The following is a 14,587-nucleotide window of genomic DNA, read 5'->3' on the forward strand; positions in this document are numbered from 1 at the left end:
TTGTGTATGAGCCCATCCAATTATATTGGTGCTTAACTATTTTTAATGAGGAAAGGTAAACTTTGAATAGGAAACTGAAACATTCCAAACTGTAAATGATTGGTGGTGTTTAAATTCAAAAAATGTACTAGGTTGACATGGCAATGGTTGACACAAGTTTTTTGGGGGGTTTTCACATATTTTTCAACTTCTGCTTGATTTACCATCCACGTGGACTACAACTGGTAATAGTAACCTGCCCAAAGTCAGCCTGCGAGGGTATATATTTGCAATAATTATGGTCACATTATGAAATATTGAAAAATGACACCCAAAAAAACTTTTAAAAAAAATTATCGACATTTTGTACCTGTTAACCTTTTTTATTTACTGTAGATCTTTTATACTAAACCCTAATCTAAAAATCTAAAAAGAATGGTAAACCATGAACAGAAAAGTGAAGACAAACTGCGAATTACAGCTGCAAATTGAGAACCTGCAAATCTGAATTGGTGCCTATTGAATGTTGCAACACGAATTGTGAACTTCAAACCAGTGAAATTTGATCAAATTTTAAAATGGCTCAAAATATTTAAAACTACCTAATTGTTTCCTCAATTCCTTGGCACTAGATGAAGTACTAGAACCTCAGGGAGTGTGCCTGTTCCCCCAACGGATGATCAATATATGTGTAGCTCACAACTTATACCACAATGTGCTGCTCTGTTTGTTATATCACAGGCTGTTCTGGGAAGTCCTGTGCGGTATGTGATACACAGGGCAAATGCTGGATAGAGGGCAGAGGAATCCAGGATTGCCCTCCCATACCTGGGTTTGAGAAATAGCTGTTCGTTAACATCGGCACCAGCAGTAATGTTGTCATTGATTTAATGGAAATTATTTATTCATTCCCATTACATTGTTGTGAAATATACCATGACATAGCAGATCAATGTTTATTGTACAATGACACAGAGCTTTGGTGCAATAATAGAAGATAATACTGTATGTGTACTTCATCATTTCCTCCTATTGCTATGTCCTACAGTCATCTATCTGCGTGTTAATGACCATCCTGTGAGTTGGGTCCCACATATCCCACCTTCAATAATCCATTGCAGCAATCTACAATTCTATAACTCCCAGCACCATGAAGGTGATTCATGAAGTCTTTGGCTGTTGGATGGTTGGTGTTGTTGGCTAGTATTACAGTCCCAGGGTGCAGGGCTCCAACCTCTAGTAAAGCCTGCAAGCCATGGATATACTGGTCACACTTATAGTCCATTAACACCAAATCCACCCCCTTCAGGCCACACTGGCTTTTCAGTACATGGATGGCGTCTACCGGATGTTGACACAACAGCTTAAACTGGAAGAAAGAAGCAGAACACAGTTGACAAAACAGTACATTATAAATACATAATATGCACACTGGTTTGATTTATAAGAAGTGCTATTGAATTGTACTTTATATCATGGGTTAATCCAAATGGGGAAAAGTAACTTTAAACATATTAAAATATATTTAATAAAGATAAAGCACATAAGCTACTCATAATTAGGAAAACAAACTTTTAATAAATGCTATTTACATAGCAGCTCTATGTATAATCCTCTTAGAGCGTGACATTCCTGAGACAGGGTTCCACAACAAGCCGACTATTCACCCTTTCTGGGGCTCAGGAACACAAGACAAACTCACTAAGGGGGTAATTCTGAGTTGATCGCAGCAGGATTTTTGTTAGCAGTTGGGCAAAACCATGTGCACAGCAGGGGAGGCAGATATAACATTTGCAGAGAGAGTTAGATTTGGGTGGGTTATTTTGTTTCTGTGCAGGGTAAATACTGGCTGCTTTATTTTTACACTGCAATTTAGATTGCAGATTGAACACACCACACCCAAATCTAATTCTCTGTGCACATGTTATATCTCCCTCCCTGCAGTGCACATGGTTTTGCCCAACTGCTAACAAATTTGCTGCTACGATCAACTCTGAATTAGGCCCTAAAACCATTACACTGCAATACTTTTCAGATATATGTAAAACATTTCCTAAATGAACCATTCGTTTCAGTGAAGCTACAAAAAATGGGAAACATTTACACGTATCACAGAGACTCAAAAGATATGATTACAATTAATAACCCTATTTTTATCCAGAGAAAGGGGAATTCTGTATTTGCCATGCGGCACCCATACAGCGGTACATAGGCATCCTGGGGGTGTCATTAGTCACTTAGGAAGCCTTTATGTTACCTGGTTGTTTTTAAAACCGGCGACAAGAATCATCTCCTCGGCCGAATCGGCCATGTTGTCCTCATCCTCCACTGCATACACCTTCCCTTCCTGAGGCAAAAGCGACAGCAGTTTTATGACAGAATATCCACATTGTGTGCCCAATACGAGCGTCGTTAGCGGTAAAGATTGTGTCACCGCATTAGCTAGAAAAATATCTACAAAAAAGACAAAAATTTAAAGTTACATTAACCAAACATTAAGAGGCTTATCACATGGTAAAAAATAGTAACTATATATAAGACAAACAATGTTTATGTTTTCACTGGCCTGACTGACTGAGGCACTAATTAAGTCAGCTAGTCTAAACATGAATACCCTAAATACCTGTATTGTTAGGGTGCCTTGAAGACCGAGTTTGGGCACCACTACTTTACAGTATGAATTATTTGGTGCTTCGCAATGGTGGTCTGAGTAAATACACAGAAGAGACTAAAACCCAAGTTTATTAAATATGAAATAGCAACATAGAACATTCATAAAATGCTGCTCACACATAGGCTGTTCCTGCCACATGTCCGTAGTATTGGCAGAATAAGCATCCATACATGTATGTGGGCAAATGGAACAGATCTAGATGTTTGGCATCGGAAATGCCTGTTAGACCCACCCAGGCTGGTAGTGGTACTCATCAGGGACGTGCGGTGAGCTAAATAGATCAGGAGGCACTGACTAGCACCAGAGCCAGATTTACATGCAATATATGAGCCAAAATGTACATCTGGGCATTATACAAAGGTGCAGCATTATAATCTCCTGGAAAAATTTGGTGAGTTTTGATCAGAGATGTGCGGAAAAGTTACCCAGGTGAGGCACTGCCTCACCTGCCATAGACTTTTTACTCCAGAGTTTTGGCTATAAAAATTATTAGAATAATGCAAAGAAGATGTTTCAAACATATTTCTCTGACGTCCTAGTGGATGCTGGGAACTCCGTAAGGACCATGGGGATAAGCGGCTCCGCAGGAGACTGGGCACATCTAAAGAAAGCTTTAGGACTATCTGGTGTGCACTGGCTCCTCCCCCTATGACCCTCCTCCAAGCCTCAGTTAGATTTTTGTGCCCGAACGAGAAGGGTGCACACTAGGGGCTCTCCTGAGCTTCTTAGTGAAAAGTTTAGTTTTAGGTTTTTTATTTTCAGTGAGACCTGCTGGCAACAGGCTCACTGCATCGAGGGACTAAGGGGAGAAGAAGCGAACTCACCTGCGTGCAGAGTGGATTGGGCTTCTTAGGCTACTGGACATTAGCTCCAGAGGGACGATCACAGGCCCAGCCATGGATGGGTCCCAGAGCCGCGCCGCCGGCCCCCTTACAGAGCCAGAAGACTGAAGAGGTCCGGAAAATCGGCGGCAGAAGACGTCCTGTCTTCAACAAGGTAGCGCACAGCACTGCAGCTGTGCGCCATTGCTCTCAGCACACTTCACACTCCGGTCACTGAGGGTGCAGGGCGCTGGGGGGGGGGCGCCCTGAGACGCAATAAAAACACCTTGGATGGCAAAAAATGCATCACATATAGCTCCTGGGCTATATGGATGCATTTAACCCCTGCCAGAATACACAGAAAAACGGGAGATAAGGCCGCCGAGAAGGGGGCGGAGCCTATCTCCTCAGCACACTGGCGCCATTTTCCCTCACAGCTCCGTTGGAGGGAAGCTCCCTGGCTCTCCCCTGCAGTCACTACACTACAGAAAGGGTTGAAAAAAGAGAGGGGGGCACTAATTAGGCGCAGTATTAATAAAACAGCAGCTATAAGGGGAAAAACACTTATATAAGGTTATCCCTGTATATATATAGCGCTCTGGTGTGTGCTGGCAAACTCTCCCTCTGTCTCCCCAAAGGGCTAGTGGGGTCCTGTCCTCTATCAGAGCATTCCCTGTGTGTGTGCTGTGTGTCGGTACGTTTGTGTCGACATGTATGAGGAGAAAAATGATGTGGAGACGGAGCAGATTGCCTGTAATAGTGATGTCACCCCCTAGGGGGTCGACACCTGAGTGGATGAACTGTTGGAAGGAATTACGTGACAGTGTCAGCTCTGTATAAAAGACAGTGGTTGACATGAGACAGCCGGCTACTCAGCTTGTGCCTGTTCAGACGTCTCATAGGCCGTCAGGGGCTCTAAAGCGCCCGTTACCTCAGATGGCAGATATAGACGCCGACACGGATACTGACTCCAGTGTCGACGGTGAAGAGACAAATGTGACTTCCAGTAGGGCCACACGTTACATGATTGAGGCAATGAAAAATGTTTTACACATTTCTGATAATACGAGTACCACCAAAAAGGGGTATTATGTTCGGTGAGGAAAAACTACCTGTAGTTTTCCTGAATCTGAGAAATTAAATGAGGTGTGTGATGATGCGTGGTTTTCCCCCGATAACAACTGATAATTGCTAAAATGTTATTGGCATTATATCCTTTCCCGCCAGAGGATAGGTCACGTGGGGAGATATCCCTTGGGGTGGATGAGGCGCTCACACGTTTGTCAAAAGGTGACACTACCGTCTTAGGATACGGTCACCTTGAAGGAACCTGCTGATAAAAAGCAGGAGGCGATCCTGAAGTCTGTAATTACACACTCAGGTTATACACTGAAGCCTGCTATTACCTCAGCATAAATAGTGCTGCTGCAGCGTGGTCTGATACCCTGTCAGATAATAGCTAAGACAGGGATAATGTTTGCTAACATTGAGCATATTTAAGACGTTGTCATATATATATAAAGGATGCACAGAGGGATATTTGCCGGCTGGCATCCAGAATTAATGCAATGTCCATTCTGCCAGGAAGGTATTAGAAACCTGGCAGTGGACAGGTGATGCTGCATTTAAAAGGCACATGAGATTCTGCCTTATAAGGGTGAGGAATTGTTTGGGGATGGTCTCTGGGACCTCGTATCCACAGCAACAGCTGGGAATAAAAAATTTTTTTACCTCAAGTTTCCTCACAAAAGCCTAAGAAAGCACCGTATTTTCAGGTACAGTCCTTTCGGCTTCAGAAAAGCAAGCGGGTCAAAGGCGCTTCCTTTCGACACAGAGACAAGGGAAGAAGGAAAAAGCTGCACCAGTCAGCCAGTTCCCAGAATCAAATCTCTTCCCTCGCTTCCTCTGAGTCCACCGCATGACGCTGGGGCTCCACAGGTGGAGACAGGTGCGGTGGGGGCGCGTCTCGGGAACTGCAGGGACCAGTGGGCTTGCCCACAGGTGGATCCCTAGGTTCTGCAAGTAGTATCACAGGGATACAGGCTGGAGTTCGAGACGACTCCCCCTCGCCGTTGCCTTCACATCAGCCTTGCCTGCTGCCCTCGGAAAGGTAGTACTGGCGGGAATTCACAAGCTGTACTTCCAGCAGGTGAAATCAAGGTACCCCTCCTTAAACAAGGCCGGGGTTACTATTCCAAAATGTTGTGGTACCGAAACCAGACGGTTCGGTGAGACCCATTCTAAAATTGAAATCTTTGAACACTTATATACGAAGGTTCAAGTTCAAAATGGAATCGCTCAGGGCGATTATTGCAAGCCTGGAAAATTTCAGGGTATCACTGGACATCAAGGATACTTACCTGCATGTCCCTATTTACCCTCTTCACCAGGTGTACCTCAAAATTGTGGTACAGGATTGTCATTACCAATTCCAGACGTTGCCGTTGGTCTGTCCCCGGCACTGAGGGTATTTACCAAGGTAATGGCCAAAGTACTTATTCAGTACTTGGACGATCTCCTTATAAAGGCGAGGTCCAGGGAGCAGTTGTTCGTCGGAGTAGCACTATCTCGGGAAGTGCTACAACAGCACGGCTGGATTCTGAATATTCCAAAGTCGCAGCTGGTTCCTGCGACGCGTCTACTGTTCCTGGATATGGTTCTGGACACAGAACAGATTAAAATGGGTTTCTCCTGGAGGAGAAGTCCAAGGAGTTGGCGTCTCTAGACGGAGACCTCCTAATACAAATACAGGTATCGGTGCATCAATGCACGCGAGCCTTGGAAAAGATGGTAGCTTCTTACGAAGAATTTCCATTCGTCAATTCCCATGCAAGGGATCTGTTGGACAAGTAGTCCGGGTCGCATCCTCAGATGCATCGGCGGATAACCCTGTCTCCAAGGACCAGGGTGTCGCTGTGGTGGTGACTACAGAGTGCTCAGGGGCAGTCACACAGGGAAGAAACTTCCAAGGCCTATGGAAAAGTCAGGAGACTTCCCTACACATAAATGTTCTGAAACTATGGGCCATTTACAATGCCCTAAGTCAGGCTAGACCCCTGCTTCAACACCGGCCGGTGCTGATCCAGTCAGACAACATCACGGCGGTCGCTCATGTAAACCGACAGGGCGGCACAAGAAGCAGGATGGCGATGACAGAAGCCACAAGGATTCGCCGATGGGCGGAAAATCATGTGTTAGCACTGTCAGCAGTGTTCATTCCTGGAGTGGGCAACTGAGAAGCAGACTTTCTCAGCAGATATAACCTCCACCCGGGAGAGTGGGGACTTCATCCAGAAGTTTTCCAAATGATTGTACACCGTGGGGAAAGGCCACAGGTGGACAGGAGGGCGTCCCGCCTCAACAAAAAGCTACAAAGATATTGCGCCAGGTCAAGGGACCCTCAGGCGATAGCTGTGGACGCTCTGGTAACACGGTGGGTGTACCAGTCGGTGTATGTGTTCCCTTCTCTGCCTCTCATACCCAGGGTAATGAGAATAATAAGAAGGAGAGGAACAAGAATTATACTCATTGTTCCGGGGGGGCCAAGAAGAGCTTGGTACCCAGAACTCCAAGAAATGATCTCAGAGGACCCATGGCCTCTGCAGCTCAGACAGGACTTGCTGAAGCAGGGGTCCTGTCTGTTCCAAGACTTACCGCAGGCTGCATTTGACGGCATGGCGGTTGAACGCCGGATCCTGAAGGAAAAGGCATTCCGGAGGAAGTTATCCCTACGCTATTTAAAGCTGGGACAGAAGTGAACGCAAACCATTATCACCGCATATGGCGAAAATATGTTGCGTGCTGTGAGGCCAGTACGGCCCCAAAAGGAGGAATTTCAGCTAGGTCAATTTCTGCACTTCCTACAAGTCAGAGGTGACTATGGGCCTAAAATTGGGTTCCATTAAGGTCCTGATTTCGGCTCTATCAATTTTCTTTCAAAATAGAACTGGCTTCACTGCCTGAAGTTCAGATTTTTGTTAAGGGAGTGCTGCATAGTCAGCCCCCGTGTGTGCCTCCAGTGGCACCGTGGGATCTCAACGTAGTGTTGGATTTCCTGAAGTCGCATTGAGTTGAGCCACTTAAATCCGTGGAGCTATAATACCTCACGTGGAAAGTGTTCATGCTGTGAGCCTGGGCGTCGGCCAGGCGTGTATCAGAATTGGCGGCTTTGTCAAAAGCTCTTATCTGTATTTTATATGGATAGGCGGAATTGAGGACTCGTTCCCAATTCCTTCCTAAGGTGGTAGCAGTTTTCATGTGAACCACCCTATTGTGGTACATGCGGCTGCTAGGGACTTGGAGCACTCCAAGTTGCTGGACGTAGTCAGGGCCCTGAAAATATATGTTCCAGGACGGCTGGAGTCAGAAAATCTGACTCGCTGTTTATCATGTATGCACCAAACAAGCTGGGTGCTCCTGCTTTTAAGCAGACTATTGCTCGTTGGATTTGTAATACAATTCAGCTTGCACATTCTGTGGCAGGCCTGCCACAACCAAAATCTGTAAAAGCCCATTCCACAAGGAAGGTGGGCTCATCTTGGGCGGCTGCCCGAGGGGTCTCGGCTTTACAACTTTGCCGAGCAGCTACTTGGTCAGGGGCAAACACGTTTGCTAATTTCTACAAATTTAATACCCTGGCTGAGGAGGACCTGGAGTTCTCTCATTCGGTGCTGCAGAGTCATCCGCACTCTCCCGCCCGTTTTGGGAGCTTTGGTATAATCCCCATGGTCCTTACGGAGTTCCCAGCATCCACTAGGACGTCAGAGAAAATAAGAATTTACTTACCGATAATTCTATTTCTCGTAGTCCGTAGTGGATGCTGGGCGCCCATCCCAAGTGCGGATTGTCTGCAATACTTGTACATAGTTATTGTTACAAAAATCGGGTTATTGTTGTTGTGAGCCATCTTTTCAGAGGCTCCTCTGTTATCATGCTGTTAACTGGGTTCAGATCACAAGTTATACGGTGTGATTGGTGTGGCTGGTATGAGTCTTACCCGGGATTGAAAATCCTTCCTTATTGTGTACGCTCGTCCGGGCACAGTATCCTAACTGAGGCTTGGAGGAGGGTCATAGGGGGAGGAGCCAGTGCACACCAGATAGTCCTAAAGCTTTCTTTAGATGTGCCCAGTCTCCTGCAGAGCCGCTTATCCCCATGGTCCTTACGGAGTTCCCAGCATCCACTACGGACTACGAGAAATAGAATTATCGGTAAGTAAATTCTTATTTTTTTTTATTTTTCATATACTTTATATAGTCAAAACTCTGGCACAAACGTTAATATGACAGGAAAGGCTCTGCCTCACCCCACCGCACGTCACTGATGGGCATATCATTCAAGGTTGTTCTGATAATGGGCTGACTTTCTGATATTAGTACATATGTGGCCGGTGTAAGAAGTTTCACTTTGTACATCATCTCTTTAGCAAGCCATGTGCAAACTATTGTCCTCTCTTACCACAAAATGTAGGACTGTTATACATATTGCAAGCAAAAGTTATGGCAACACTGTGGGAAATAGAGGTCCTGTCGTATTCTCAAAAGACAGAGGGCCTAGGTCCATTACCAATATCTGCATATTCATTTGTGGTCCTACAATGTACACATAACCAGAGCCACCAAGAGCAAACTCATTGATGGCAATATGGCAGTCTACTATGCAATGAATGACCATCAATGGTTTCACCAACTGATGGTTATGGCTTTTCTTTGACTGGCCCATGGGCCAATCAGAACCTGAGGGTGGGGCTTCTTGGGTGTTGGGGAGCGGAGCTATGCTCTGTCCCGGCACCTTGGGACAAACTTTTTTTTTTGTTATGCTGTTCCATCAATGGAGGGGCTTCTGGGTATGCTGTTCCATCGATGAAGGGGCTTCTTAGGTGTTGGGGAGTGGAGCTATGCTCTGTCCTGGCACCTTGGGGGATAACATTTTTTTGTTATGCTGTTCCATCGATGGAGGGAAACCATCTGGTTCTCCTCCATGGGGAATAGCGGGCTCCGAAGGAGACTGGGCACTCTAAGAAAGAATTAGGACTACCTGGTGTGCACTGGCTCCTCCCTCTATGCCCCTCCTCCAGACCTCAGTTAAGGAAACTGTGCCCGGAAGAGCTGACACAATAAGGAAGGGATTTGGAATCCCGGGTAAGACTCATACCAGCCACACCAATCACACCGTACAACTCGTGATACTATATCCAGTTAACAGTATGAACAACAACTGAGCCTCACGAACAGATGGCTCATAACAATAACCCTTTAGTTAGGCAATAACTATATACAAGTATTGCAGACAATCCGCACTTGGGACGGGCGCCCAGCATCCACTACGGACTACGAGAAATAGAATTACCGGTGAGTAAATTCTTATTTTCTCTGACGTCCTAGTGGATGCTGGGAACTCCGTAAGGACCATGGGGATTATACCAAAGCTCCCAAACGGGCGGGAGAGTGCGGATGACTCTGCAGCACCGAATGAGCAAACTCAAGGTCCTCCTCAGCCAGGGTATCAAACTTGTAGAATTTTGCAAATGTGTTTGAACCCGACCAAGTAGCAGCTCGGCAAAGTTGTAAAGCCGAGACCCCTCGGGCAGCCGCCCAAGAAGAGCCCACTTTCCTCGTGGAATGGGCTTTTTCAGATTTAGGATGCGGCAGTCCAGCCGCAGAATGTGCAAGTTGAATCGTGCTACAGATCCAGCGAGCAATAGTCTGCTTAGAAGCAGGAGCACCCAGCTTGTTGGGTGCATACAGGATAAATAGCGAGTCAGTTTTCCTGACTCCAGCCGTCCTGGAAACATATATTTTCAGGGCCCTGACTACGTCCAGTAACTTGGAATCCTCCAAGTCCCGAGTAGCTGCAGGCACCACAATAGGTTGGTTCACATGAAAAGCTGAAACCACCTTAGGAAGGAATTGGGAACGAGTCCTCAATTCCGCCCTATCCATATGAAAAATCAGATAAGGGCTTTTACAAGACAAAGCCGCCAATTCTGATACACGCCTGGCCGACGCCAAGGCCAACAGCATGACCACTTTCCACGTGAGGTATTTTAGCTCCACGGTTTTAAGTGGCTCAAACCAATGCGACTTTAGGAAATCCAACACCACGTTGAGATCCCACGGTGCCACTGGAGGCACAAAAGGGGGCTGAATATGCAGCACTCCTTTAACAAAAGTCTGAACTTCAGGAAGTGAAGCCAGTTCTTTTTGGAAGAAAATCGACAGAGCCGAGATCTGGACCTTAATGGAACCCAATTTTAGGCCCATAGTCACTCCTGACTGTAGGAAGTGCAGAAATCGACCGAGCTGAAATTCCTCCGTTGGGGCCCTCCTGGCCTCACACCAAGCAACATATTTTTGCCATATGCGGTGATAATGTCTTACGGTCACATCTTTCCTAGCTTTAATCAGCGTAGGAATGACTTCCTCCGGAATGCCCTTTTCTTTTAGGATCCGGTGTTCAACCGCCATGCCATCAAATGCAGCCGCGGTAAGTCTTGGAACAGACAGGGCCCCTGCTGCAGCAGGTCCTGTCTGAGCGGCAGAGGCCATGGGTCCTCTGAGATCATTTCTTGAAGTTCTGGGTACCAAGCTCTTCTTGGCCAATCCGGAACCACAAGTATAGTTCTTACTCCTCTCCTTCTTATTATTCTCAGTACCTTGGGTATGAGAGGCAGAGGAGGGAACACATAAACCGACTGGTACACCCACGGTGTCACTAGAGCGTCCACAGCTATCACCTGAGGGTCCCTTGACCTGGCGCAATATCTTTTTAGCTTTTTGTTGTGGCGGGACGCCATCATGTCCACCTGTGGCCTTTCCCAACGGTGTACAATCATTTGGAAGACTTCTGGATGAAGTCCCCACTCTCCCGGGTGGAGGTCGTGCCTGCTGAGGAAGTCTGCTTCCCAGTTGTCCACTCCCGGAATGAACACTGCTGACAGTGCTAACACATGATTTTCCGCCCATCGGAGAATCCTTGTGGCTTCTGCAATCGCCATCCTGCTTCTTGTGCCGCCCTGACGGTTTACATGGGCGACCGCCGTGATGTTGTCTGACTGGATCAGCACCGGCTGGTGTTGAAGCAGGGGTCTTGCCTGACTTAGGGCATTGTAAATGGCCCTTAGTTCCAGAATATTTATGTGTAGGGAAGTCTCCTGACTCGTCCATAGTCCTTGGAAGTTTCTTCCCTGTGTGACTGCCCCCCAACCTCGAAGGCTGGCATCCGTGGTCACCAGGACCCAGTCCTGTATGCCGAATCTGCGGCCCTCTAGAAGATGAGCACTCTGCAGCCACCACAACAGCGACACCCTGGACCTTGGAAACAGGGTTATCAGCCGATGCATCTGAAGATGCGATCCGGACCACTTGTCCAACAGATCCCACTGAAAGATCCTTGCATGGAACCTTCCGAATGGAATTGCTTCGTAAGAAGCTACCATCTTTCCCAGGACTTGCGTGCAGTGGTGCACCGACACCTGTTTTGGTTTTAGGAGGTCTCTGACTAGAGATGACAATTCCTTGGCCTTCTCCTCCGGGAGAAACACCTTTTTCTGTTCTGTGTCCAGAACCATCCCCAGGAACAGTAGACGCGTTGTAGGAACCAGCTGCGACTTTGGAATATTCAGGATCCAGCCGTGCTGTTGTAGCACTTCCCGAGCTAGTGCTACTCCGATCAACAACTGTTCCCTGGACCTCGCCTTTATAAGGAGATCGTCCAAGTACGGGATAATTATAACTCCCTTTTTTCGAAGGAGTATCATCATTTCGGCCATTACCTTGGTAAATACCCTCGGTGCCGTGGACAGACCAAACGGCAACGTCTGGAATTGGTAATGACAGTCCTGTACCACAAATCTGAGGTACTCCTGGTGAGGAGGGTAAATGGGGACATGCAGGTAAGCATCCTTGATGTCCAGTGATACCATGTAATCCCCTTCGTCCAGGCTTGCAATAACCGCCCTGAGCGATTCCATTTTGAACTTGAACCTTCTTATATAAGTGTTCAAGGATTTCAAATTTAAAATGGGTCTCACCGAACCGTCCGGTTTCGGTACCACAAACATTGTGGAATAGTAACCCCGTCCCTGTTGAAGGAGGGGTACTTTGGTTATCACCTGCTGGGAGTACAGCTTGTGAATTGCCTCCAGCACCGCCTCCCTGTCTGGGGGAGTAGTTGGCAAGGCTGATTTGGGGAAACGGCGAGGGAGAGACGTCTCGAATTCCAGCTTGTACCCCTGAGATACCACTTGTAGAATCCAGGGATCCACCCGTGAGCGAACCCACTGGTCGCTGAAGTTCCGGAGACGGGCCCCCACCGCACCTGGCTCCACCTGTGGAGCCCCAGCGTCATGCGGTGGACTTAGAGGAAGCGGGAGAGGACTTTTGTTCCTGGGAACTTGCTGTTTGGTGCAGCTTTTTCCCCCTACCTCTGCCTCTGGGCAGAAAGGACGCGCCTTTAACCCGCTTGCCTTTCTGGGGCCGAAAGGACTGTACCTGATAATACGGTGCTTTCTTTGGCTGTGAGGGAACATGGGGTAAAAATGTCGACTTCCCAGCCGTCGCTGTGGAAATGAGGTCCGAGAGACCATCCCCAAACAATTCCTCACCCTTGTAAGGCAAAACCTCCATGTGCCTTTTAGAATCCGCATCACCTGTCCACTGCCGAGTCCATAATACTCTCCTGGCAGAAATGGACATTGCATTTATTCTAGATGCCAGTTGGCAAATATCCCTCTGTGCATCTCTCATGTATAAGACTACGTCTTTAATATGCTCTACAGTTAGCAATATAGTGTCCCTGTCAAGGGTATCAATGTTATCAGACAGGGAATCTGACCACGCAGCTGCAGCACTGCACATCCATGCTGAAGCAATAGCCGGTCTCAGTATAATACCTGAGTGTGTATATACAGACTTCAGGATAGCCTCCTGCTTTCTATCCGCAGGCTCCTTTAGGGCGCCCGTATCTGGAGACGGTAGTGCCACCTTCTTTGACAAGCGTGTGAGCGCTTTATCCACCCTAGGGGATGTCTCCCAACGTATCCTATCCTCTGGCGGGAAAGGGTACGCCCTTAGTAACTTTTTGGAAATTACCATTTTCTTATCGGGGGAAACCCACGCTTCATCACACACTTCATTTAACTCTTCAGAAGGGGGAAAAACCACAGGTTGCTTTTTCTCCCCAAACATAATACCCTTTTTTGTGGTACCAGGGTTAATGTCAGAAATGTGCAACACATTTTTCATTGCCGTAAACATGTAACGGATGGCCCTATTGGAATGTACACTAGTCTCATCGTCGTCGACACTGGAGTCAGTATTCGTGTCGACATCTGTGTCTACCATCTGAGGTAGCGGGCGTTTTTGAGCCCCTGATGGCTTTTGAGACGCCTGGGCAGGCACGGACTGAGAAGCCGGCTGTCCCACATCTGCTATGTCATTAAACCTCTTATGTAAGGAGTTGACACTGTCACGTAATTCCTTCCACATATCCATCCACACAGGTGTCGACCCCGCAGGGGGTGACATCACATTTATCGGCACCTGCTCCGCCTCCACATAAGCCTCCTCATCAAACATGTCGACACAGCTGTACCGACACTCCGCACACACACAGGGAATGCTCTGACTGAGGACAGGACCCCACAAAGTCCTTTGGGGAGACAGAGAGAGAGTATGCCAGCACACACCACAGCGCTATAAATCACAGGGATGTACACTATAATGAGTGATTTTACCCTATAGCAGCTATATATATAGTATTTGCGCCTAAATTTAGTGCCCCCCCCCTCTCTTTTTTACCCTATTGAGCCTGGAAACTGCAGGGGAGAGCCTGGGGAGCGTCCTTCCAGCGGAGCTGTGAGAGGAAATGGCGCCAGTGTGTTGAGGGAGATAGCCCCACCCCCTTCACGGCGGATTTCTCCCGCTTTTTTTTTTTTATGGATATATGGCAGGGGATTCTACACATATATAGTCTTAATGACTATATTATGTGTATTTTTTTGCCAATGTAAGGTAATCTTATTGCAGCCCAGGGCGCCCGCCCCCCCCCCCCCCCCCCAGCGCCCTGCACCCATCAGTGACCGGAGTGTGAGGTGTGCATGGGGAGCAATGGC

At 47.3% G+C, this 14,587-nt stretch overlaps 1 protein-coding gene across 1 annotated transcript in view; it reads right to left on the bottom strand.

Moving 5' to 3' along the window:
- Positions 1-14,587, bottom strand: part of LOC134935661 (transmembrane O-methyltransferase homolog) — a 32,093-nt gene continuing 17,506 nt past the window's right edge. Inside the window, exons 3-4 of the mRNA XM_063930576.1 lie at positions 2,237-2,433; positions 1-1,348 (exon numbers count right to left, since the gene is read on the bottom strand). Of these exons, the coding sequence (XP_063786646.1) occupies positions 1,043-1,348; positions 2,237-2,433 (503 nt within the window). The 3' untranslated portion in view covers positions 1-1,042. The remainder of the gene's footprint in view (positions 1,349-2,236; positions 2,434-14,587) is intronic.

The sequence above is a fragment of the Pseudophryne corroboree genome, chromosome 6 (assembly GCF_028390025.1).
Source record: "Pseudophryne corroboree isolate aPseCor3 chromosome 6, aPseCor3.hap2, whole genome shotgun sequence".
NCBI lineage: Eukaryota > Metazoa > Chordata > Amphibia > Anura > Myobatrachidae > Pseudophryne > Pseudophryne corroboree.